We start from the raw sequence: 27,040 nt of genomic DNA, 5'->3' as shown, positions 1-27,040 counted from the left end.
TGCATTTTATGTATTTTATTCAAGTATGAAATCCAGCTTTGTAAACAAAGTGATAACAATAAAACAATCATAGCCATTAAAAAACTACTGAAATACTGTGTTAATTTATACATTGTTCACCACTATTCTAACATCAAATATGTGATATGTCCATAGATTTGCGTTGGATTTTTATAAACTGTAGAGCAAACAACCCCAAAATGAAAGCAATAAGGAGTGGAATTCCCTTTCAAAAAAACAGCTATGTAACATGTAGCAAAAATTTAAATTTAAAAAAACATCAATGTAAATCAATACAGCCGTGCTGCCGTGTTAGCAGAGGGGGGGGTGACGTCAGTAGTGTTCTTTGGGCTCGCTGAATTTGCGCTTCTTCTTAGGCTGGGAGGATGGCGTTTCCTGGCTGTTGGGGATGTCAAACTGAGAAATCTAAAAAAAAAAAAAAAAAAAACTGCAGAAGATGCACCCAGTTGGCAAAAAGTCAACCACAGAATCTTATGTGTCTACTGACAGAAACCATCCCACTCTGAGAAACCAGAGCGATCGGTGCTGCTGACTCATCTGTGAAACAAACAGGGCTTCTCCTACGCATTTTCCATTTCAAAATACATCCAATGTCTTCAGTAGCTTTTTTGTTTTTGGTAAAAAGTGCAGCGTTCTTGTTTGCTGGCTGCACTTACAGCTTAATGTTTAAATGATTTATATTAAATTAGGATCAGATCAAAGTTTTGAAACACTGTAAGGAGGAGTTTCTCACCGCTTTGTCCTTCATAGCTGTCGGCTTCTGGCTGTTCACAGTCAGGTTTGTCTCCTGTCCAACACACACGCGCAGAAACGCACACACACACACACACACACACACACACACACACACACACACACACACACACACACACACACACACACACACACACAGGCATAAGAGAGAATCATCTGCTGTGCTAATGAGTTTCTCTTCTTTATTTTTCATCTCTTATCATTTTCAACATATGGTTCATTTTTTTTTATCAACTTTTCTATTATTAAAATAACTTCTTTCCTAAACCTTGAAAAAAATCTACTTGTGTTACAGTTTTCTACAACAACTGGGACATTCCTAAAACAAGACAACAGTGTTTTTAAAGTAGATTATGACATTCATCACTTTTTCCCCATCGGCTGTCACTTTGATCACGGTCGCTACGTTTATGTACACAATATTGAAGTAGCCCAGATGTAGCTCAATGCATATAAACATCACAAAGAATTTAAAGTAACAAGAGTGAGCTCATATTTAATTGTGAAGAACCTCGTGAAGATGCTCAAAAGAGCATCATGGGTACAATTTGTCTAACCTTCGCTCAGTCAGAGAAAGATAAATGAACAAAGCAAAGAGACCCAGTCACAGAGGTTGAAGGGCTCTCCCAGGTCATCGACGTGTGTAAGGAGAGAATTGGTGGCTGTTGAGTTTAGAGTGGCTGACTGACCGTAGGAGACTTGACGATCCGTCCACTCCTGGTCCTCTTCAGGCCCGCCTCCATGATCTCAGAGGTCTTCTTCGCCAGAGCGTCCATCTGAGAGGGGACAGATGGTCCGTAACGCGACCGACCATTAAGTGCACTCAAAGTGGCCCTTTGCTTCGGGCTTGCACAGAGCCTGCAGTCATTCTGCCGAGAAACCCTCAACGTTTGGAATTTCCCTTGAAAATAACCGGTGTCGGCTTGTGTTGAAAGCCATTTGTCTATATATCAATAGTGAAAACCGGCTATAAAAAGATGTTCTTCACATTTCAACCCACCGGTCGTTGCAAACACTTTCTTCAAAGTGCTCTTGAAAAGAAGGCATAAATCCGCAGTACGCACAGATGCAAAATGGCAGGCTAAAACTGGCCTTCCACTTCTTTTCCCTCTATTTTCTTTATACTTTTCACTTTTTCCTCCATGAGGCAAATGTAGTTGCTGTTGATTTAGGAAAAGCTTTACTTTGTTTTAATGGAAGCGTGCCTATGTTCCCACAGCCCTACGTTCCCACATTTCTAAGATTCTTTTCCCAAATTAGGCCCTATGTTCGCCTAACCCCTAACCCTAACCCTTGAAGCAAAATGTAGGAACACAAGACCTTATTTTGAAAATGTCCAAGAAATGTGGGAACATAGGGCCTAATTTTAAGAAAAATCTTAGAAATGTGGGGACATAGGGCCTCATTTTCAGTGAAAAAACAATTCTTAGAAATGTGGGAACATAGGGCTGTGGGACTATTGGGCTGTGGGAACATAGGGCTGTGGGACCATTGGGCTGTGGAACTATTGGGCTGTGGGAACATAGGGCTGTGGGAACATAGGGCTGTGGGACCATTGGGCTGTGGGAACATTGGGCTGTGGGAACATTGGGCTGTGGGAACATAGGGCTGTGGGACCATTGGGCTGTGGGAACATAGGGCTGTGGGACCATTGGGCTGTGGGAACATAGGGCTGTGGGAACATAGGGCTGTGGGACCATTGGGCTGTGGAACTACTGGGCTGTGGAACTATTGGGCTGTGGAACTATTGGGCTGTGGGAACATAGGGCTGTGGGAACATTGGGCTGTGGGAACATAGGGCTGTGGGACCATTGGGCTGTGGGAACATAGGGCTGTGGGAACATAGGGCTGTGGGACCATTGGGCTGTGGAACTACTGGGCTGTGGGAACATAGGGCTGTGGGACCATTGGGCTGTGGAACTACTGGGCTGTGGGAACATAGGGCTGTGGAACTATTGGGCTGTGGGAACATAGGGCTGTGGGAACATAGGGCTGTGGGAACATAGGGCTGTGGGAACATAGGGCTGTGGGACCATTGGGCTGTGGGACCATAGGGCTGACCCCGTTTTAATTCCTCAGCACCAATTTCCACTTGCAAGGGAACAATGATGAATCACGCTAATAGTTATTAGGCTGAGTTTATTTGGGTATTTTTATGTAACAAGCTGGAAATGTTTTGCTGTGTAACGCCTTCCTGATGTGTGGTCGGTGTAGTTAATGTACACTTACCTCCGTGACTTCCTCACAGCTCTCCATCTTCTCAAGACAGCTCATCTGGATCTCTTGAGTTCATAAGAAAAAAATATAAGTGCTGATGTTCGTACAGTTTCATAAGCCTTGTCCAATAATCTGAATTATTATTTCTGGATAATGAGGATGTCTGTAGATTTAACAGTAATCATGAAGGATATGTTATAACAATACCTCACTAAAAACTTAAAGCTACATTGTGTAAGAATGTCTCCCATCTAGCGGTGAAATTGTATTGTATATGACCACCAACTGAATATTACTTTCTAGCCCCCGAACCTGAAATTAGCTCTTAGTATCTCCATCGTTTACACGCAGCTGTTCTAGCCACTCCAATATTAACTTTGGCCTTGTTGCTTTGCCTGTCGCATTGTCGTTTTAATTCTCTATTTCGCTCTTCTGTTACATGTCCTCGAGAATAGGCGTGATCCTCCATCTTCAACAGGCTTTCAAATCTGCCGGCAGTCGGCAATCTCCCGGCTGGCGTTCGTCACCATGCCACTGAGTGTAAAAGCGCAAAAGGCGGAGGTATGTCCCTCTTTAGCTAATGTATTTTAAAGATGGAGGCGCTACATGGCTGCTGCCATTCGAGCGACTCGCTCGTATGTATTCTGAATGATTCTGAATGGCAGATTCTACGCTGACGAGAATACTTTGATTAGTTGGTGGAAGTAATTACACATGAATGAGCACATATTTGTGAAAGAACAAAGGGGGTTTTGCTAGGAATCAACTCAAAAAATGACACAATGGAGCTTTAGGGTAAAATGATGTAAAATCCACAACAAAGACCTCTACGGCTGAATTTCATTTTAAAAGTATTCACGGGTGAGGAGGGGCCCTGACCGCATGACACGCGGTCAGGCTTGTATCATGTGGACGCGCCGACAGTGTTATTGTCATTACTTAGAATTCCTCCTGGGGGGCGGCAGAAACTACGCACTATAGCTTTAATCCTTTTCCCATTTAACTTTTTTTTTTCATTCAGAACACAAGACAAAATAAGAGCTAAGTTGCAAAAACGTTACGTGCAAAATAGTAATAGTAATTATTCAGGTTTTTTTTGTGATCATTAGGAGCCAAAATCGTAATTGCGATTAACATTTTGATCAATTGCATCGCCCTGCATGCTTAAAGTGATGTTTCACATGTTTGAAAAATGAACTTTGAATCTCCTAAACACCACGGAGACGTTGCACGACACAAACAAGGGCAGACTGAACCCTGGAGAAGTTACTGATGCACACGGTCGAGGATTTACCAGTGTTGTCCAAGTCTGTGCTGTCGTTGTCAGGCTTCTCCACGTCTTCAATCACATGAGTCTAGAGATTAAAGACATGTTATCTGACCCCGTTATCTGACCAACTGCTTTTGATAACACACACACACACACACACACACACACACACACACACACACACACACACACACACACACACACACAAACAAAAACACAACAAACACACAAAAAAACACAACGCTGACCGACTGACATGTCTGAACCTGCAGCCTCACGCGCATTTGAGCAACATTGAGGCATTTCCCAATTCACGTGTCAATCAATCACGGAGCTGCTCAACACACAGTCTTATATTATTACAAACAATGTGACCCTGATCTTTAAGATGTTAATGTAGAGCACGTTTCCTAAAGCAGGGTTTGTGCAGGTTTCAACAAGTCAAATTTAAGACTTTTAAGGGCCTTTTTATGACCTTTATGAATGTAATGTAAGACCTATATCATGACATAAAAGTACAACGAAATGCAGAGTCACAAAAGTACTTGCAAAGTTAATAAACTCATGAAAATTGAATAAAAGTGACAAGGAGAAATAGCTAATAACCTGTAAATATACAGCAAATTATATTTGGACGAGCGAAAGAAAGAACTACAACACCACAGAATAAAAAAATTTAAAAAAAACTTTCAAAGAGCATTAGAGGTAGCGTTACATGGACGTAGGGAAATTAAGACCTGTTTAAAACAATTTAAGACCTAGAACACAACACTTCAGTTTTTAACAACAACAACAACAACAACAACAACTAAATGCACAAAATAATATTGTCTTTTTTTGAGAATTAAGAAGCAATACATGTTCAATTCCCAAACCAACTTGGGTCATCACTTACTGGTGTTTTTTAAGCCTTTTCATATTTATTTGACTACTTTGCGCGGCTGAGTGTAAACAAGCTGCATGTCTGAGAGGTTTGTGTGCTGACCTGCGACAGGACGCCCTCCTCCTCCATGTTCAGCACCCACTTCTCTGTCACGTGAACAGTCTCCTCCACCTGCAGGCATTAAGCAACATGCATAGCTGTCAATTACAAATCAGCTCCCAGAAGAGCTGACTGCAGCGAACCTTTGTCGGTTAGGAGACAGAGGCCGAAAAGATGTCCATTAAAGTGCCCATATTATGCTCATTTTCAGGTTCATAATTGTATTTAAAAATTATAAATTATCCTTTAATCTAAGTAAAACCAAATATATTATATTTAGTAATCGCCAAATTAAAACCAGCATGAGCTTAAAGATTGATGAGGTGGAACTAGAAAGGGTGAATGAAAATAAATTTCTTGGAATAATATTAGACCACAAATTATCCTGGAAACCCCACATTGCTCATGTTCAATCAAAAATGTCTAAAACAATAGCTATATTACATAAAACCAAGTGTTTTTTGAACAGGCCATCTCTGTATATTCTGTATTGTTCTCTTATTGTTCCATACTTTTCTTATTGTGTTGAAATATGGGGGCACGCCTACACCACAAATATAAAACCTATTTTTATTTTACAAAAAAAAGCCATAAGGATAGCCAATCATTCACTGTATAATGAACCGACAAACCCAATATTTTGCAAATTTAAAGCAATAAAAGTTTCAGATCTGGTCAGTCTGAATACTGCGGTCTTTATGTACAAAGACATATAACCTAAGAGGAGAGAATATGTTTAACCCTTGTGTGGTCCTTCGGGTCCCAGTGACCCGAAGGACAACACAAGGATTATGTACTTCCCTTTACTTTGTTGAGAATTGCTCTCTAAATCCTGTTTCTTGTAAAGTAAGTAAGTAAAGTTTATTTCTAGAACACATTTAAACACAGTTTAAGCTGACCAAAATGCTGTACAAACAAGAACTAAGGTGCTGTATTAACCCTTGTTTAGAGAGCAATTCTCAACAAAGTAAACGGAAGTACATAATCCTTGTGGACAAGGGTTAAAAAACAAATGGTTAGAACAAATTTTAAAATGAACACGATTTCGGTAAAAGGGGTCGATTTGTAGAATGGTCTCACCGATGATCTTAAGAGGAGCAATTCCATTCATTATTTCAAAAAACAGTTTAAAACATCAATTTTTGTTAAATATATGGTGGCCTAAGAATAACTGTTTGTGATTAAGTGCATATGTCTGTAGGTATGTATGTAAGTATGTATGTATATCTGTACGTATGTGAGTGTATGTATATATATATGTATATACGTATATATATATATATATATATATATATAGTATGTATACATGTATGTGTGTATGAATACACATGTTTACGCATGTATATTGTTTATGTTTAAATTCTGATCGGTAGATGTTGTTTTGTAAAATAGGGTAGGCGTAATAAGCCATGGCTTCAGCCTACACCTTTTCGGTTGCCACTCTTGTTTCTAATGAATTTGCTGTACATATTATGTTCTATGTTCAGTAACCGAATAAACATTCACATTCATTTAGAGGTTGTACCAGAATAGATTTACATGGTTTAATTTTCCAAAAACACCATATATTTGTTGTACTGTACATTTCTGCAGCTCCTCTTTTCACCCTGTGTGTTGAGCTCTCTGTTTTAGCTACAGAGTGAGGCATCTCACTTCTGTTCCATCTTTGTTGGGAGTCGCACATGCGCAGTAGCTAGGTAAGGATCACATCACCCAGCTGTTTCTTTCTACAACTTCAGTAGTACAAGGCAAGATTAGCCGTGAGACTTCTTCTAAACAAGGGCGCACTTCCAACTTTGCGTGGAATACCTGCAGAACAGGGACATGTACAGTATCTCACAAGAGTGAGTACACCCCTCACATTTTAGTAAATATTTCATTATATCTTTTAATGGGACAACACTGAAGAAATTACACTTTGCTACAATGTAAAGTATTAAGTGTACAGCTTGTATAACCGTGTAAATGTGCTGTCCCCTCAAAATAAATCAACATACAACCATTAATGTCTAAACTGCTGGGAACAAAAGTCAGTACACCCCTATGTTAAATTCCCATAGAGGCAGGCAGATTTTTATTTTTAAAGGCCAGTTATTTCATGGATCCAGGATACTATGCATCCTGATAAAGTTCCCTTGGCCTTTGGAATTAATAAAGGCCTGCATCATCACATACCCTTCACCATACCTAGAGATTGGCATGGGGTACTTTCCATAAGATCATCAAACCAGCTATTAGGCTAACAATAAAACCACATAAAACCATGCCACTCTCTAGTACACTTTAATATCAGTTTATTTATCGCAAGTAGTATTGTTATGGCGATATTCAACAACGGTATCGCATATTTTCCTCATGGCGTGCAGCCCTATTAGAGATCCTATAAAAGGTTTGACAATACCTCACTGCCTACTTCAAATGAGGGTTACATTTTGAGTCCCTGTTTGTGTCCCCCGTTTCATTTGATTCACCTGCTCCAGTCTCTGTCTCTCGGTGGCCATGTCCAGCTTCAGAGTGTGGAAGGGAGTGACCACCTCGCCCATGGTCAGTCTGACCGGCTCCTTCTCAAACTCCATGGTGTCGCCGTCCGCCTCCCTAAAGCCTGGCGGCTGGTAGTTCTGAGGAGTGACTGGGAAAAGAGACAGACAGACAGACAGACAGACAGACAGACAGACAGACAGGCAGGCAGGCAGGCAGGCAGGAAGGCAGTCAGACAGACAGACAGACAGACAGATAAATAGACAGGCAGGTAGGCAGGCAAACAGACAGGATGGCAGGCAGGCAAGCAGGCAGGCAGGCAGGCAGGCATGCAGACAGGCAGGCACACAGGGAGAAAAACAGTGAGACAAACAAAACCTGAACAAGCCAGAAACAGCACCTCAGACACACTTTGTTGAACCCACTCTGATCAATGCGGTGCCTGATTTTACAACCGTCCTTGTTCTCTGGCCAGCTGAGTGTTAACTCCAAACTTTAATGTTTCAACATCAACTGTCAAAAGCAAATGTGGAACAGGCGACAAGAGCAGTCTCAAATTTATCCAAAATAAAATCAGACAGTAAAACATTTGTACATCTAGAAATGTGCAAAAAAAAATGCAAATATGTTATGTCAGGATAAGTTTTGGGTAAAGTATACACCTAAATGCAGCACCACAAGAATTTCTTTAGGTTATTTCCTTTTAACCTATGAATCAGTAAATCAGTATGTTTTTTGGCTACAGTTGCAAATCGCTATTGATTTTCACATTGTGCAAATAAGTCAGATTAGAGCATTAGATAAATGTCTAAACTGTTTCACAAGAGCTCAACAGTGACCGGCCACTTTTTTAACGGCTCTGGTTCCAGAAGTGTTTTTCCCCGTTCAATTCTTCCATTGACGTTTAAAAGAATTGCTTGTACACAGAGTTTTAGGGCTGGAACACAGCCAACCAGCTACAAGATGAATCATGACCATAAAACGTTTGATATGGCGCAAAAAAACAAAACAAAAAGAAAAGGCAAAAGGTACAAGAAACGATCATAGAGTTCAATGTTAGAAGCTAGCTCTACCCGTTTCGCTAAGGATTGTGAGTATTGTAGTATTTCTCCATAAGATTGTGAATAAAACATGTCTTTCTTGATACAAGTTTGATTTCCTGCGGACTCGTGGCTTCTACAGGAGCAGAAACTTTTGTTTTACAACCTCGTAGCTCGTGGTCAGTCTACCTCGGATGGTTTAGACATTATGGCGTCCTTATAGAGAAAAGCAATGGGATTTTTACTTCAGGAACCACACTGTTGAGCTCTATAAGCTTTGAGAGCTTAAAGGAACAGGCCGACTTATTGAGACTTTAGCTTATTCCCCGTATCCCCCAGAGTTAGATAAGTCCCTACATACCCTTCTCATCTCCGTGCGTGTCCTAACTCTGTCTGACGCACCCACTGCTAGCCTAGCTTAGCACAGATCCTGGAGGTAAGCCGAAGCACTGCTGCTTGGGCGGAGTGATTAGTGCAACACCTGAAAAGCACTATTGTTACTCTCTGCTCCTCACTTCGGGGCTTCTCAGGTGCTGCGAGCAAATCACTCCGCCCAAGTAGCAGTGCTTCACCTTCTGAGAACATAGTTCCCAGTATGTATACGGTTAGAAGATGGCTGTGTCTCATGTGACCTTGTTATTTGGACACGCTGTGACTATACAAATCACAACATGTAAATAGGAAAATGTATGAAAATTTTATGTATGTAATGTATGTAATGGTCTATCGGTAATTACTGATAGACCGGCCGGTGACCGGAATTGGCCGGTTTGACCGGCGTCCGCGCTATTCTCGCACATGTAGGGAACCTCGTGGATTAACCTGCAACATGTCAGCTGTTTGGAAATTCTTCAGCGTGTGTGCAGAAGATAACAAGTTTGCAATATGCAACACCTGCAAGGAAAAAGTAGGGCGTGTGGGGACCACACCAAAAACCAAAATCACATTTTTTTAGTTGGATATTGGATGTGAAAAGAAGGAAATGGTTCTGACATTGCACTTTAGATGTGTGTGAATTCCCCACACCAGGAGTAATTTATATAGTTCTATTTTATAGTGATCCATTATCTGTTCAAAACATGTTCTATGTTCTGTGCAAAATATTCTATTAAAGAAAAAATAGAAAATACATATTTGCGTGTGCTGTATGGACTTATCTAACTCTGGGGGATTCACCACAAACAAATCTAGTCGCTGGAATAATAAACATTACAAGGCTTTAAAATATACACTTCATTGAATTTATAATGACTACCAGTGTTTCCTCTATGTTGATTTGAACATTTCTGCCCCCCCACGGTATCGGAAATAGGGCTGCATGTCGGAGAATAGCGCGGACACACGAGGATAACTAGCCAGTTGAGATCGTGTGTGTACGTCCTTGAGAAGTGTAAGTCGTATAACTTATGTTGTCAGTTCATTGTTAGCTGGCGATTTTCGTTGTTTGTGTTCTTCACCTGCTAGCTAAATTGCACGTGGCTGTTGATTCAATATAATAGCAATTGCTCAACGCCCTTGCTCACGTTTGTATTTGAGGTGCATTATTTACATGCTGAAGTGGTTACACTGCATTAAGATAATGCAATTAATAGTGGGTTTATTGTTATTTGCTACAGAATGCTTAGCCTATATGTCAAGATCAAAGTTGGCCTATATAGTAACTCAAAAAATACAGTTCAATCACAACTGAAAATATGCCTCATTGTGCGTGTGAATAGAGGTGAATAAATATATTTGTTTGTGTTGCAGCGAAGTGTCAGTTCCGTTTCATGGGGTGTGGGGGGTGTTCGGACCTGCCCCCACTGCTAAAAAAAATCCTAAAGGAAACACTGGCCGACTGTGGGCTTGTGTGTGTTACCGTTGTCATAGTAGGCCAGCTTCATGTTGAGGCAGACGTTGTCTGGCAGAGGGCCGAGGTTCTGCATCAGAGTGTAGAGCTTCCTCACCAGCAGGATGCTGGCCTTCTTAGTGTTGCCGCACGACATCGACGACACGTTGTTGTTGTTGTTGTTGTTGTGTTGCTGATGAAGATGTAGAAAGGAGGCAGGATTAAATTAAATGAAAAAAAAAACCTCTGTTCTTTCAGTCACTTTGCCAGGTACCAATTACAGTAGTCTATATCGATGAGGTTTCATTTCTAGCTAGACTATCTGTCCAATCTGAGTTTTCTGTCAAAAAACGTTTGAACGTACACATGTTCCACCAAAACAAGTTCCTTCCTGAAGGCTATTTTGCAGAAGCGCCGTGGCTCCGTCTGGCGTTCAGCGCCACCCAAGACGATTGTTATTGTTTTAAAGAAATGCCAATAAACCAGAGCACGTATATTCCTCCCATCTTGGAATGCTGTGTGGACTGGCCAGACCCTCCTCCGCGGCGCTGTGGAGGAAGGTCTGGCAATGCGAGACACGGTCATTACGGTCACTGGTAGGATAAACTGAAGGTTGTGGTATGTTCTGAGCTGAACCAGCCACTGTGGATGTAAAGTGAAAGTGCAGTCACACTTTAAGACGTTTAAACACTATACCCAGCAGAGGTGTGAATCTTCACTGATCTCCCGATTCGATTACGATTATCCCGTCAGCGATTCAATTCGATTCGATATCTCGGTGCATCACGATGCATCACGATGCGTCAAATAAATGTTTCTATTAAAGCCATGTAGGATATTTAATTCATAGCTTTTCAAGCTTCAAAAACAAAACATTCTGCATTAATTTCAACACCTCTAATACCCAGGTTTGCTGCAAGTTAGTTGCCGAATAAAAGATTTTCCCTTTTCAAGTGTGTCAGGTCTATCATTCAGAAATAATACATTTAAGGAGTATTAATATACAGTTCAAAAATAGATTAAAGACAACAATACTTGACCAATACAAAAAGGAAGAGACCTAAATATAGGCATTACAATGTAATGTAAGCGTATAGTTGTATTCTTGTGAGTGTTGTATGAACTAAAATGTTGTATGTTGTATATGCATGTCTGTTTGATTTTTTTCTATAATAATATGATATTGTAAAGTACTGTAGAAGCAGGACTACAGAAGCATTATGCTTCCACCCCTCCTTCTCTAACTTATCCTTTTTTTGTTCTTTCATAAAAGCTGAGTGATTTGTCTTTTTGTGTTTTTATCTTTGTGTATTTTCATTTTGTTTTCTTTTACAACATATTGTTGATTGTTCAAGATAAATAAGAAAATAAAAAATCGATTCAAAATTCAAGGAGTGAAAGGGATTAATTCATGACCGAGTCTAAATTAGACAGAAAGTTCAGTTATTTCCTGGTATGTGACTGTAGAGCCAATTTAGAGATGATTTGTACTTGTATTTCCCCTTGTTTGGTCTCTGAATTGATATAAGGTGCATTCACTGTCCTATGAACGTCTCAATAAAAAGTCCCACCTTTCAAAGTCCATCTGTGCTCCTTTTGCTGTGTAATGGATCTTAAACTGGTAATACTCAGTCACTTTCTGAAAGACGAGACAAGACAGCTTGTTATCTGTACAGTAGTTTAGCATTTTAAAACATCCACAATGGCCGGAACATTACCTGGGGGTTCTCTGGGTCAGTGTAGATCTAAAAAAAGGCCCAAATGAGAAGAAAAAAAAAACATCAGCACCATGACCATTTCTGGATATTTTTCAAGCCTCGCCCCGATGTGTTTATCACAATTAAACATTCAGAAAGAGCACTCAGAAGAAGTCAAAAATTAACAAAATACTCACAGACATAATGACTGTCCGCAGCTGGTAGGGAAAAATAACAACAACTTTGATCACATTAATTATAATGAGACACAGAGAAAAAAATGTGAATAAGGGCTTACTTTGCTGGTTATGTTCATTTATGTTGTCTTATTCATAATGACTCAATCAGACGTAGTGTACATACCAAAACTTCTGACTTATGGAAAAGGTTGATTATGACTTACAAACTTCTTCTGGATGGCCTCAAAGCATCCCTGCATCCTAGGTAGAAAACAAAAACCCATCTAATAATCGGTGACACATATCCTCCAACATGTTTCCACACACAGGGAAAAGTGTTTTCCTAGTGACCCTACATAAGACATAAGAGGCTTTATTGCCATTGAACTACTTATCAATGACTCTGGCCAGCAGGTGTCAACTTGTTGTTATTTACCATTGAACAATCTGACTGGAACCGGGACAGCTGAGCTCCTCTTTAAGGATCATCACCTTCTGATCTGTGGGAAGAAAAACGAGCAAGTAAGAATCTTCTCTGTTAATATTTTTAAATAGAAACATAGATACACAGACAGACAGATAGATAGATAGATAGATAGATAGATAGATATATAGATAGATACAGTATATAGATAGATAGATATATAGATAGATACTTTATTGAGCCCAGTTGTGAAATGTCAGTGCTACAGCAGCAAATATAAGGCACACAATATATAAGAAATAACAAATAAGATAAAATACAAGAACACCTATTCAAAAAAAATATAAATATATCTCTCTCTATATAATATATATATAGCTAGATGGATAAAGTATATAGGTAGATAGATACAGTATATAGATAACTTGATTGATCAAGTTCCTTCCTGATATATATATATATATATATATATATATATATATATATATATATATAATATTGTATATACACAGGAAAGAATGTACAAATGTATATACAGGGTGCGAATACAAATTTACAACCTACTTAAATAGTATTTATAAAAGCTGTAAGTAAACCCATGCCTGTGCAAGTTGCACTATAGTGCAGTATTGTGACACAGTGATCTAAAACTCAGTGGTGAAGTGTTAAAAAGTGTTCTTGCATGTGGTAAGAATGATTTTCTGTAGCGGTCCGTGAGACACTGAAGCTGTCGGAGCCTTTGGAAAGTGCTCCGCTGTTGGACCAGTGCGGGGTGGAGAGGATGGTGGGGGTTATCCATGATGGTTAACGGTTTGTCCAGTGACCTCCTCTCCGCCACAGCGTCAATGTCTCCTAAAGATAGCCTCTGTGTGATGTGCAGACAAATAAGTTGCCATGTGTTATCTAACCTTCGATATATTTGTTGCCGTAGGCTTTCTCTGGGAAAAGGCCCCGGAGGTATGTGATGCCAGACACTGCGATGGCCAGAAGCTTCTTTATAACAACCAACGACTGCTGCTCGGAGAGAACCTGATTCGGCAACAGCTGAGTATCCTGCATGAGTGGAACAGATGAGTCACATACTGAGCACTGCTTACTCATCACAGTTAACACTAGCCCTAGCAATCAGCCAACAGATGCATTTGAACGTGTGAGCCCACAACATATTTCATATGTTGTATAAAATACTAATTTCCAATCTTTTCAACTCGTGATATAATGTTATCTCTCTCAAGTCTAAGATAAATAAAACCTGTAAGCAAAGTATTAATAATGAGTGTTTCATTATATGGTCTTTGTGATCTTTCATAGACCAAAATATTGGTGTGGATCATCATTTTACAAAATCTGGTTGTGGGAAATTGTAAAGACAGGTGTTAGAAAATTGCAACCAGATGATATTGACTTGTTAAGCACGCTCGACAAGCCCTCCTTTCCTTTACAAACCGAGTGATCTCAACTGTAGCTTATGAATATATGATGATCATACATTTTGTGTCTAAAATCTGAATCCGCAGAGTCACTCCTTCACGCATGTAAATTAATGTTGTGAAGTTGAGGTATAAAGTACCATAAAAGGGACATACTAAAAAGTATAGGTACCTTAAAATTCAAGTAAACAGGGTTCAAAATTAACTATTTTGTCCACCAGCCAAATTTTTTGTGAATGTTCAAATGTTACTCAATAGGTTACCATTTTTTTGTTTTTGCAAATCTACCAGCCACATGCATATTTTACCAGCATTTGGCTAGCGGAGGGTGCTAATTTTGAACCCTGCTAGTAGATGAGTAAATACTAGTTACAATAACAAACGTTACTGTTGCACGATCGAGAATATACCGGTTACCCCCTCATGTAATGTTACATCCATTGGAATAATTTGATGTAGCATATTTTTAACTTCTAACGTTATACTCTTAGTTATGTGAAAGAACAACAATGTAACCACATTATATAACCATATTTGGAGATTCTAAGAGATACATATTTGTTAGATTAGAAAGTAATTTTTATAGTAACTTTAACTGTTATAGATAAATACGTTATATATATAAAAGTTTGCACACACTTTTCCATTCACTGGAATGAGAAAGTGTGTCCAAACTTTTGACTGGTACTGTATTGTTTTCATTGAACTATGAACCATTTAGCAAAGAAATATACACGTTTACAGCATAATTTAAATGAATGAATCTTCAAACTTTTCACAGACCCCCTTTGCACAGTGCCATGGACCCCCCCCCCGGACAGAATCACTGATCTAACTTTACATTAATGTTAGCTAACGTTAGTCAGTCGAGAGTCATTTTACCTGAGAAGTTCTAACTCGCTGTGCACAGGCCATTGCAGTTGTGAGAGAACACAAAATCAGAGCTGCAAAGAAAAGAGTGAAATGATGTGATGACGACCAAAGTGGCCTACAAAGTTTAGGCAGTTTAGTAGTGTTGCATTAGCCAGCTACTGTAAACTACAACTAGCAAGTTCACCTATTAGCTAGGTAGCTAGCTAACGTTAATTATCCTGTTACAGTCAGCTAGCTAGCTAGGCAGCCACCTAGTGTAAATTTTTATCACTATGATGGCAGTTATTTAGACTTAGTGGGGGGGCTTTGCTTCTTCTTCTTGTTTGGGTTAACGGCAGCTAGCAGCTCATCATAGATATGGCAGCTCGTGACCGCTCATGACCTGTCTCTCTGATACATATTTCCTGCAACTGTTTAGGTTGCTGTGTCCAATTCTCAGCCTGCTTATTGTTACTATTTTCATTATGTCTCCCTTTTATTGCATTATGCCAACGCCTTTGCCACTGTTGAGTTAGTTTTCTCCACACTATGCCTTTACCTTTGATTTTGATCATTTTATACTAACTTCAAACGCATTTTTTTTTGACTGCCTATTTTGTCAACCGGTCTCCTCTCTCATTTCCGAAGATACCTGAATGCGCTGGAACACATTAACGTCATATTTTTGCCCTGTCGAACAATTCTCGTTTTTGTCAACAAGACTCCATAGAGCAGGGAGCTTGTCAGAAAAAGAAAAATGACAACATGGCAGCCGATCCTCTCGTTTAACTAATTGTGGTGTATTCATTTATTAATTATTATAACACAGAGTATAATCAAATAAAAACTAGCATGTTGTATCGATAATATATCTTTTGTGTTGATGCAGTGCGGCCCCCGCATCGCCCCCAGTCTCCATTCTGTAAAATCATTGGGCGAGGGGCTGTCAATCACAGAGAATGGCGCTGTTGATAGCATCCCATTGGCTCTACGTGACCCATTCCTGGTTGCCTATTGGTTACTGTATATGTCAATCACAAGTAGGAAACGCCCCCTTATTGGAGACGTCACATCTCGTTACGCCATTTTTGTTGGGGAGAAGTCGTGTCAAGAAAAGGAGGATTAGATTCAGTACAGGTATATCAAACGGTATCTCGTATATTCATCTCTTCGAGTTGTCCGCAAAAAGGACACTTGCTTGTCCATCACGCTCACACAATGTCGTCAGAAAACCTGGACTCGGACACTCAGGTGGACTACGAGGACGAAAAACAGGTGGGTTTTTCTGACTGCTGTCTTGATGTTGTTGGCTAACCACCGAGCATGCTAGCTAGAAGTGGCTAGCATCAGCTAGCACAAGTGGAGTGTGTATGCCCAGCGCTGCACCAAGGCAGGGGAGTACGCCTGGGAGTTATGTAGAGCTGTGATAAGCTGTTCCGTGTGTAGAAAATGTTTTATTTATTTTTTTATCGTAGCTGTCTCACCATACAGAGCTCATTGCCAGTCTGTCAGTTTGTTTTGTCCCTTGCCCTGTGTCATTGGCTGGCGAGTCCACGACAGCTCGGGCCTCATTGGTCTGTCCTGGAGGGTCTCAAAACGTGCCGTGCAGGGCCGACCGTCTCCAACAAGAGGCGTAAATTGATGGGTTCACTCGGTACACTTTGAACCGGTGAAAACACATGCATTGAAAACACTCCCATGTCTTCGTCCTGACTTGCACATGGCTTGAGATTCTTAATGGTCTTCGCCTGACAGTGACAACAACTGCAGTGTGACACTGCTTCCGCATTTAAACACAGTATCACAACAACGGCAGCGATGTGCACGTCATATAGTCAAACACTGGGACCTGTGCTTAATCAGACATCTGTTGACATCAGTGTGATTTGTTTTTCTCAGCATCATAGGCCTGCAGTTACCTGCTTTGTACTGCTTTAATTTGTTGTTTGATATTCTATAAAATCACAAGATTTGTTATATATACGGAAATAAACGTCATTTGATTTGATTTGATTTTATTAGGATCCCCATTAGCTGATGCAGAACATCAGCTACTCTTCCTGGGGTCCACACGCAACATAAAACATTGCTCTTGTACCTGATTGGCTGCCCAGCAGGTTAGACGTTTCAAATTCAAAATCAATGTGCACATACCTAAGTACATCCAGTTGCAGTGAATGGTTATTGTTTTGACAAACACAGCATTTACTGCAAACCTAAATCATTCAAAATATGTTTGTGTAAAATAAAGGACACATTAGGGCCTCCGCTTTGCCAGACCTTCCTCCACAGCGCCGCGTGGGAAGAGGGTCTGGCTAGTCCACACAGCATTCTGGGATGGGAGAAAAAAACGTGCTCAGGTTTATTGGCATTTCTTTAAAATCGTCTTGGGCGGCACTAAGCGCCAGACGGAGCAACAGTGCTGCTGCAAAATTAGCCTCGGGAAGGAACTTGTTTGGGTGGAACATGTGTAGTTCAAAAGCTGTTTTAGTCGTGCAACAGAACAGCAGTTAACCTGAGTCCTCATAAATCGACCGGAGTTTAAAGTGCTCATATTATGCTCATTTTCAGGCTCATAATTGTATTTAGAGGTTATATCAGAATAGGTTTACATGGTTTACATTTTCATAAAACACTATATATTTGTTGTACTGCACATTGCTGCAGCTCCTCTTTTCACCCTGTGTGTTGAGCTCTCTGTTTTAGCCACAGAGTGAGGCATCACACTTCTGTACCATCTTTCTTGGGAGTCGCACATGTGCAGTAGCTAGGTAAGGACTACTAGCCAGTCAGAAGCAGAGTATGAGGGCGTGCCACGCTAGCAGCTAGGCGAGCATTATAATGTGTGTTACAAAGTGACGCACGTTTGTCTCTGAAGTAAAGGCTGGACTACAGTAGAGCTGTTTGGAGCAGTTTGTGAACAGTGTTTCTGTTGGAGATGGTAAGTCCCTTTGGGGTGGACTTTGGGCTTTTTCACTTTGTAAACCTATAACGTGCACAAAAAAGATATATAACACAATAAAGGAAAGGGAAAAAGCCCGAAAGCATAATATGAGCACTTTAAAATTCCCACACAAAGAAAGCGTAAGGGGAAGAAGACATACGGCAGAATTTTCGGTGGGTATGGGGCAATCCCGGAAGTGGAAGGTCCTGGATATAGACTAGGGCCTCCTCACACCCTCAGACCCAAAAGCATAGCACTGCTTAAACCCACATAACTTTATTTAGTTTTTCTTCAATATTGTTTGTAAAGATACCAAATGTATCATGAAGATAAGTGTATAGAGTAATAATACTCATTTGTTTTACTCACTGAAGTGTAATACAGCTTCAATGAAGCACTGGAGCAAGCATATACAATATATATTATATATTTTATCGATATGGTGATATGAGACTAGATATCGTCTTAGATTTTGGATATTGTGATAAGACATAAGCGTTGTCTTTTCCTGGTTTTAAAGGCTGCATTACAGTAAAGTGATGTACTTTTCTGAATTTACCAGACTGTTCTAGCTCTTCTATCATTTGCCTTTTCCCCACTTAGGTATTATTTCCACACTACTGATGATTATTCATCTAAACTCTAAGTGTGAAGATATTTTGTTAGAGCACCAATAGTCAACCCTAGAATATCGCCGCAATATCGATATCGAGGTATTTGGTCAAGAATATCGTGACATCTGATTTTTCTCCATATCGCCCAGCCCTATGTGTTAAAGAAATGTGTCAAACTGTCAAACTTTGACACAACCTAAAGGGATTAGATTAAACGTTTGACAGGTCTCCACATTAGTGTTTAAAACTGTCCTGCACAAAGAATGTGTTGTTGGATTCTGCAGTTTCCTTGCATTGCGGCCGAATATAGTAGCTCATAAATTTCTCGTCATGGACCCAAGTGAATCAGCACAGTCGGTGCCACACGCCCCCCCCCCCCCCCCTCCTCCTGAGGGGAATGTGTTCATCGGCTTCAGTGTCCTGAGTCACATTTTATCGCTGCCCCAGCAAGCTTTGCAGGCTGAGTGCCCCATCTGGTCTGCGTGGTAGAAGTAGGTCTGCGCTGTGTGCTGCTCGCTCAAGGATAATGTCCAGGGAGCACATACGTTGCCTTTGGAGTTTGTCCGCTATGGTCCCACCTGCACTTTACACCTACTATTTCCCCAGGTAGATATAGCGCACAGTCAAAACACTTGTTTCCTGTTGTGCACAAAAAACAAGGTGTGCCCTGGTGGCCCAAATGACTGGCCTCCATGTCTACCTGACAGGGACCAGTTTGACAAGCGTTAGTCAGTGGCCCCAGCAAATACTTGCGTCGTCGAAACCAAATGGCCCCCTCGGGAGTCTGTGACACACCGCCTGGGCGTGTCGTAAGAGCCGTAAAGCGCTGTCAAGTTATTGTTTCTTGACCTCAATTCCCATACTTTCTCACAGACGCAGAACTACAAAACCCAATGAATTCACACAATCAGAAGACAGGGAATCATGATATTTACCGTAAACATTTAGTATTATTATTAATGGCAGCCAAAGTGTGACCCTCACAGATAGCAGAAAACAAGGTTTGTTATGTCCTCGTTAACGTGCTTATCAGAATTAAACTGTTCTTAATGCTTTCAAATGTGGGATTTTTTTTTTTTTTTTTTTTTTTGCTTTACAATAATAGTTGACCATAGGTATTTGTTGAACAGGACTCCGAGTTCATACTTCATCGACTAGTATTTGCTTTAACAGATGCTGTTGTGCACAAAATCCCTGTAAACACGATTCCCAAAGAGGGCATTGCTTGTTAGTTATGCATGTAAACTTCCAAATAGGGCCCGGGTGATATGGAGAAATTCAAATATCACAATATTTTTGACCAAACACCTCAATGTCGATATTGTAAGGTTGACAATTGGTGCATTCACAAATTATCTTCCACATTTAGATTTTGGATAAATAACCATCATAATGTGGATATAATGACTAAGTGGTTAAAGGCAAATAATAGAACAGTTACAACAGTCTGGTAAATTCAGAAAATGACATCACTTTACTGTAATGCAGCCTTTAAAACCGGTAAAAGACAACACTTCTGTCATATCACGATATTACGATATCCAAAATCTAAGACGATATCTAGTCTCATATCAAGATATCGATATAATATTGATATATTGCCCAGCCCTAAATCAGATCAGTATATATTTATGTTTAACATGGTATTTCATTTTATCAATGGGAAACATCCATGTGTCCAGACAAGGCTAGCAGCAGCAGCGCCGCGTCAGACACGTTTCTGGTGTGTAAAGACATAGAAAAATCCACGCAGCCGCCACGCTCACGCCATGCAGCCAGTGTGTAGCCGGCCTAAGAATCATTTTGAGCAAGTGAAGTGGTTTGAGAAGTGGCCCTGTTTAGACCAGTAGACCTTCCCTGAATGTAGGTGTTTGTGTATTAGCAGCATTTTTGGAATTGCACGGTGACCATAAATGAGTCGCTGTTCCAGTTGTTCTCGCATTTTTCCAAAGACTCATCAGCTGACCCCTTTGAAGAGGCCCTGTTTTCGACAACGGAGGAGTGTTCATGTCGGTTTGTTGTTGTCGCCACAGGACTCCCAGGAGAAGAATGCAAACCCCGTGAAGTCGGAGGAGGCCAAGCTGAAAGCCAAGTACCCCAGCCTGGGCCAGAAGCCCGGCGGCTCAGACTTCCTGATGAAGAGACTACAGAAAGGGGTAGGTCACCGGGCGTTGTTTACTATATAGTCGGAGATGAGAACAGCGGGGAGACAGGAGTGTGTCTCCGATTTGATCCCCACAGCAGGCATCTTTCTGTCAGCAAACCACAGAATCTCTACCTGCTTATACACAACGTGCTGCCTTTGGTTTGAATGCCAAACACAATTGGGGAGAAAAAGAAAAAGGTTTCAGCTATCTGGTCCAGCAGATTTTTGTTCTGTGATCAGTCCAGCTCCAACACTTCACTGTCACTGAAAAACCACCTTGATAAACGTGAAAAGCCCTGTTGGAGAAGCCAGCTTCCTTGCATTCATTTTCTCACCTTCTTAATCATATTGAGATTTTTTTTTTATAGCTTGGCTACAATGGAGTTTTTACTGGACAACATGTTTGTGTCATTTAAAACATGAATGATAGATGTTATGCGTCTCCGCACAACCAAAGAGCGAGGGCTTCTGTCTAGAGCTGCCATGTTGTAGTCCTTTTTAACAATCCTACACGGCTGAATCCATCGAAGCAGAGAGAAAAATAATTTCTCCACCGACTGGACCCCAGTAGACCAAAACACAATGCAGCCACATTGGTGGCATGTCCAATACAACCGCCTGCTCCACAAATTATTTTTATTTGTAATTTAAAAAGCAGGGCAGTGCGCACAAAGGCATCGTTCTCTCCCCCTCACTTTTCCTTGTCTGGAAAAAGTTTTGCTCTCTCCACCTACACATACTGTATATGTTACAGAGAGCTTCCACCTCTGGAGATTGAAAGTCATTCTGGGAAATCACTGACTAGGAGTAGGAGTAGCCGAGGCAGGCTAAGGGGAAGGGCCGAAAAGTAAATTGGAAGTACTTAATCATAAGATTACCCCCAGATTGAACGTCATCAGAGACTACTGAATTAGAGAATCTTTCTTGAATCTGCACAATACAAAACTCCGCTTGATCATTCCATTAAAAAGTTCAATAATTGAACCCTTTCATCTTCTGTTGTTAAAAGAATACTTTATTGTAATGATGTCATAATCCCTCCTGTCTATTTTGGCTTTGAAAGTATACCTTCCAAATGTGAAAATCCACATTCTCAGGGCTAGATTTATCAAGCCGTTTGCGCCTGTTTCCAGGCGCTAATTGGTCGCAAAGACGGACATAACCGATGCGGGCTATTTACAAACAGGGCGCACTTGGGTAAAATCGCAGATTGTCTGCCACATGAGCGAGAAGGGACAAGTTGCGCTTTCAATATGCGTTCGTGGGAGGGTCGTGGGGAAAGTGGGAGTTCCACCCAAAAAGGTGGGAGGATAAGCGCAAAGTGCCCCTAATTATATATTCCGTGGTATTTACAAAGACTGTCAGTAAGAGCGCGCCTCTGTTCTGCGCGGGGAAAATTCTCCGCCTCTTAAAAGCAGTTCTAAACCAGCCGCAATCGAGTTTCCTCGTAGACCTTTATGCCGCTGGTGAAATGGCAACAGTAATTTGAGCAAGACGAAGACATAGGCGAGGCTGAAAATATTTTTAAACACAAGAATCACACTTTGTCAGTGAACACAACATCATTTAGCGTTACAGATCAAGCAGCCATGCAATATTAGAGTTACTGGAAGAAATCAAAGATGACATTGAATCTCCCACTCAGCGTTCACATCCCATTCCAGCAGTTGTTAAACTCCTCCCTACATTACAAATATTGGCATCAGGATCATTTCAAACAGTCATAGCATCAGCAGTGGGAATATCGCAGCTTTGCTACAGCGCAATTTACGGTGTAGTGGGCGGAGAAAGACGCTGATTGCCTGATGGGTGTCAGGGTTGATAAATACTACGCAAAATGTGGAAGCATAGCGTGCGCTATTACCGAACTTGCATAAACGGACGCAGCGCAAACTGCGTTAGTGTTAGTAAATCTAGCCCTCAGTGTACAAAAATGCATCCCAGGGAATTTCATACTAAAACGACTTAAACTTTGAAACACACCGACCATAAGATGACTGTAGAGCACAGTGTGGTCCACGTGGCGAACCATGCACGCTGTCCGCAGCGATTATTCTGTTCATGCTCAAGTCGTGCGTTTGTCCATGCAGGATGTGCCATTGCTCTCCGGCCGCTGTGGTGGGCCCTGTATACAAAAATCTGCAACGAGCACACGGGTAGGCCAATGTAGAAGAAGAAGGCAGGAAAAGCCACAGACCACCAAGCCCGGCTTGAGAACGCAACGGGCCTAAGTCACCCTAAACTTTGGAATAGATTTTTTTGCCCAAAATGAGGACTGTGAATCTTGTCCTCCATCTCTGATATTGGGATTGCATTAGGAAGGGTCCTCCACAGGGCCAGTATGGACAGCAGGAACAGTTACAGGGACTGATAACTCTTTCAATGTACACATGAGCATGTGAGTATTGTTTTAAGATCCATGTATTTTTTTCTTTTTCTTTGCTTAACTGAAATCCATAAGCAGCATGTCTCTAAAGCTGTGAGCACCCTTTCTGTCTCTTTTCCCCCCCACACACAGCAAAAGTACTTTGACTCAGGAGACTACAACATGGCCAAGGCCAAGATGAAGAAGCTTCCCGTGGCGGGGCCCGACAACAACCTGGTGACCGGCGACCACATTCCCACGCCGCAGGACCTGCCCCAGCGGAAGTCCTCCTTGGTGACCAGCAAGCTAGCCGGCTAGCCGCCATCATCCTAGAATCACCATCGCGGGGCTCCCGTCAAATCTCCCTCCTCCTCACCCCCCAATATGTCCCCCCCCCCCTGTCTTCTGTTTTTATCCCAAGGCGCCACTGGCTTTAACATGTCGGGCAGAGTTGTAGAAGTTAAAACTCCCATTTGCTTGTATGTGGCTGGGGCGGGAGGGACGGAGGTTTAGGGGGGCCCATGAGGTCGCAGCCTTCTCTGCCTTCCCACCACGCACAGCTCTGCCCCCCTCTGCGCACTCTGCTCTGCCGCCTCCCTTATGTCTTGGTTTTTCGGTGTTCCAAGATGCATCACAGTAGGTGTGTCATCGGGCAGGGGTTGGATGGGGTGAGTTAATGCACTTTGTAGTCTGTATAGTAGGCGTTGTTCTTTTTTGATCCTAAATGACACCAAAATAATGCGTGCAAGGGAGTTAGGAACCATGATCGCTGCGCGTCCCCCCCCCCGCCCCCCCTTGATTTTTCCCGTTCCCTATCTGTGCTGGTGGCTGGCTCTGGCGGGAGGGGTTTGAAAGATGGATGTGAATAATTGCTTGCATACCAAATCTGCGAGGGGCCGCTGCCTCCTAGCTCTTTAGCATTCACTGACATCGCATGGGGAAATGAACGGAGGCTGCCTTTCATCTCGTCATCTGCTGCAGCTCAGCCAAACAGGAATTTTGAAGCGCCACGCCCCCCACCACCCTCCTCTCTGCTAATGTTGCTTTAATTCTTGACTCCCGTTGCTCCTGTTCTCTCTAAATATGCTGCACGATTTGTAACGTAACAAAAAAGAAATTTTTTCTTTTTTTTTTTTTTTAAACGGGAGTGGGGCGTCAGCTTAGTGATAGGAAGTATCAAAACAAACACACGGAGCCCTGAAGCGTCCACAGTCCCACTTCCTTCCTTCCTTCCTTTTTCCTTTCTGCTGTCCCGACAATCCATGTACACGCACTCCTGTAAGCAACCCAGGGCAGGAGCCAGCTGAGTATACCCTTGTATTATTTTTTACTGGCTTCAGTCTTAGTTTGGTTGATGTCGCGGTGCGTCAAGACGTGGGTTTACCATGCGCCTAAAAGATTTGTGGGGGTATTGAAGCACCCGGCGTAGAGTATATGCTTCTGTAAATAATACACAACCACGCATCTTTGTGATAAGCTCGCCGCCTTGAGGACCAGACCGGCTAACCAGCCTGAGAGAAATGGTAGCGCTAAATCGATTTCGGGCTTGGAAATGATATGCTTTACCGACGGAGCCAAATTTTGTACCGCGGCTCTCAGGCTCAGAGGCCAGTGGGTACACCTCGTCTTTCCAACTGGACCGTCGCTATCCAATCATTTGGCTCACACGAAGCGGACTGCAGTCTGGCTCGCATGGGTGTTTGGATCTCGTGGAGGTATGAACAGTGATGCGATGTGAATTAACTTGCCAGTCATCTTGTGAAACACACGTCCAAACACCACCAAAAGTTTTAGGATTCACAAGCGAACACATGTATTTTGCCTGGACCGCTATGTCCGATCACAAAAGTCCAATTTGAAAAGACAAAAACAACCTCAGTCCTAGACTTCGTAGTTGTGTGCCCCACAATGGCGCATGTCCTGTGAAAATTGTTTTAAGACATTTTGGGACAGACCAAAACAATTATTCTTATTCGAGCTGCTTGTTAAAGATAAACATTGTGTTTTATTTCTCATGTGTTCTTCTAGCACTTCCAGAATATATATAGTGGTTCCCTTGACATCTTTCCTTCTTTGGCATTTGACGTTGTGAAATACTCACTAACTTAATTTCAAGAATAATACTACTTTGCTGCCCTTAAACCTTAGCTGGAGAATAGGCCTGCTTTTCCTACCAGCGCCCCGTAGAACTAACTGACACGCTACACAGACTGGTCTTTGATCTCAGGGGTGTCAGAGGGTGAACAGCAGGCAGCCCGGTAACAACAGGTGTCAGCCCAGCTCCCAAGATCGTCATCGCGGGCTTAAAGTGGGACACCGCATGCCTGCAGGATGCGCTCACTCCTACACTTGGCAAAGCAGAGAGAGATTTTATACCAAATGGTGCAAGGGGGTGGGCGGTGAGCGCACACGCTCTGCGCTTGAATCCCACCTGTTAATGTGGTTCAACCTCTGAAAGAGGGGAACGATGCGATCAGCAAATCTGAGCGGACTTTTTGAGTGTGTGCCATCCACACGTTCACCATTTTGAACTGGACGCCGGCGCTCGCTGAGAAATCAGCCTCCTTGTATAAAACTGCTTCAGGGAACCTTCACAAATGCACACTCCACCACGTAGGCTAGGTGATAGGGTGCATGCACCATCACATTCTCCACCTCACTTTCTTTTTCATTGAGACTTTTAAAAATGTGTCAAATCAGCAGTGGGCGAAAGAGGACTGACCTGTACGTGTGTGCTAGTTACGGTGTTGTATGAATGCACTGCTTTTTCTCTGTTCCAGCCATTGTAAATAGACTTCAAAAGGAAGGGATTTTTGCATTGTATCCCACCTGCTTTTAACTCCCTCTTAGCCTGAGCTATTTTCTGATTCAATGGTTCCTCTCTCCTTTCAGTTGAACACTACTTCTGCTCTGTCTTAGTGAATTGCAGAGACTATGTGAATCTGTATCATATGAAAATATGTGTAAATGCTGCTGACTCAGTCAAAGACAAATCTAAAAGAGATGTTCCCCTGTAAAGGACACCTGTCCTCCTGATTCTACCACTCTGTTCTCCCCGAGTATCTCTTGTTTCAGAGTCCTATAGCTCCTGTGGCAAAAAATCGACTCAGTTGATGTAAATTCTACCACTTCATTTTAAGGTGCGTTGTTGAATTTGATCCGGCTCGAGTCAGAAACGTCTGGAGCGCTTTGTCACTCTGGTTGACAAGAACAGACCATTTAGCATCCTATTGTGTTTAAAAGCCTAAAGTTTCACGCTTTAAAAAAAGTTTGCTTAAAAGAAATGGGTGAATGAGCTCCAACACGTTCTACGAAACAACCATGGACAGGAGTTCTTGAACGCTCCTTGATTTTTGGCTTTGCACAGAGCGGTTCAACAAGAGGAAATGGCAGGGTATGTTTCAAACCCAACACACAGGGTGTCTCGTTCAGCTCTATAAACACACGCCAGAATGTATAAAGGAATGACTGTGTGCTCTGAAGTACTTTTTGTGCTGCTTTTACCTTATCTGTTTTCTTGTTGTTTTGCAAGTACATGTTTCTTCTTCTTTTTTTTCATGTGTTCTCTTACTGCATATTAAGTATATTTCAGCCTAGCCCAAGATAACTGCAGGGAAACCAGAGGCACCCTTGCTTCCAAGAAAGAGGAAAAAAAAATAAGGGTTTACATGATAAAGAGGATGACTGGAGAACACTTTAAGACTTCAGAAAATACAGGAATACTTGGAATGTTTCAGTTGTGTGGGAGTAGGTGAGAGGATTTTTGTCAGTATTTGAAATAAACTTTTACATTAATAAGA

General features: G+C 41.7%; 2 protein-coding genes across 3 annotated transcripts; one reads left to right on the top strand and one right to left on the bottom strand.

Moving 5' to 3' along the window:
• Positions 1 to 16,899, bottom strand: hormad1 (HORMA domain containing 1). Of its 2 annotated transcripts, XM_039805115.1 has the most exons (16): positions 16,656 to 16,899; positions 15,202 to 15,263; positions 13,798 to 13,942; positions 12,902 to 12,965; positions 12,690 to 12,726; positions 12,484 to 12,504; positions 12,308 to 12,334; positions 12,161 to 12,228; positions 10,620 to 10,777; positions 7,715 to 7,872; positions 5,247 to 5,315; positions 4,286 to 4,346; positions 3,004 to 3,056; positions 1,464 to 1,550; positions 755 to 808; positions 1 to 426 (listed from the first exon to the last, which is right to left on the bottom strand). In XM_039805115.1, the coding sequence occupies exons 2-16, from the start codon at positions 15,232 to 15,234 to the stop codon at positions 334 to 336; spliced, it is 1,128 nt and encodes a 375-aa protein (XP_039661049.1). In that variant the 5' UTR covers positions 15,235 to 15,263; positions 16,656 to 16,899; the 3' UTR covers positions 1 to 333. The 2 variants fall into 2 exon arrangements, with proteins under 2 accessions (XP_039661049.1, XP_039661048.1); XM_039805114.1 differs by lacking the exon at positions 16,656 to 16,899 and having other exon boundaries at positions 15,202 to 15,403.
• Positions 16,243 to 27,040, top strand: ensab (endosulfine alpha b). Its single transcript, XM_039805117.1, has 3 exons — positions 16,243 to 16,446; positions 20,763 to 20,885; positions 23,394 to 27,040. The coding sequence occupies exons 1-3, from the start codon at positions 16,390 to 16,392 to the stop codon at positions 23,556 to 23,558; spliced, it is 345 nt and encodes a 114-aa protein (XP_039661051.1). The 5' UTR covers positions 16,243 to 16,389; the 3' UTR covers positions 23,559 to 27,040.

This window comes from Perca fluviatilis, chromosome 7 (assembly GCF_010015445.1).
Source record: "Perca fluviatilis chromosome 7, GENO_Pfluv_1.0, whole genome shotgun sequence".
NCBI lineage: Eukaryota > Metazoa > Chordata > Actinopteri > Perciformes > Percidae > Perca > Perca fluviatilis.
The sequence above is the reverse complement of the archived record's forward strand: the minus strand, read 5'-3'. Positions and strand labels throughout refer to the sequence as shown.

Coding starts and splice junctions, on each gene's coding strand:
- ensab (XM_039805117.1), top strand. CDS start 16,390: ATGTCGTCAGAAAACCTGGACTCGGACACTCAGGTGGACTACGAGGAC. Junction 16,447..20,762: donor ACTACGAGGACGAAAAACAG/GTGGGTTTTTCT, acceptor TTGTCGCCACAG/GACTCCCAGGAGAAGAATGC. Junction 20,886..23,393: donor TGAAGAGACTACAGAAAGGG/GTAGGTCACCGG, acceptor CCCCACACACAG/CAAAAGTACTTTGACTCAGG.
- hormad1 (XM_039805115.1), bottom strand. CDS start 15,234: ATGGCCTGTGCACAGCGAGTTAGAACTTCTCAG. Junction 12,505..12,689: donor AGGCCATCCAGAAGAAGTTT/GTAAGTCATAAT, acceptor TTTCCCTACCAG/CTGCGGACAGTCATTATGTC. Junction 3,057..4,285: donor CACAGACTTGGACAACACTG/GTAAATCCTCGA, acceptor TATGAACTCAAG/AGATCCAGATGAGCTGTCTT.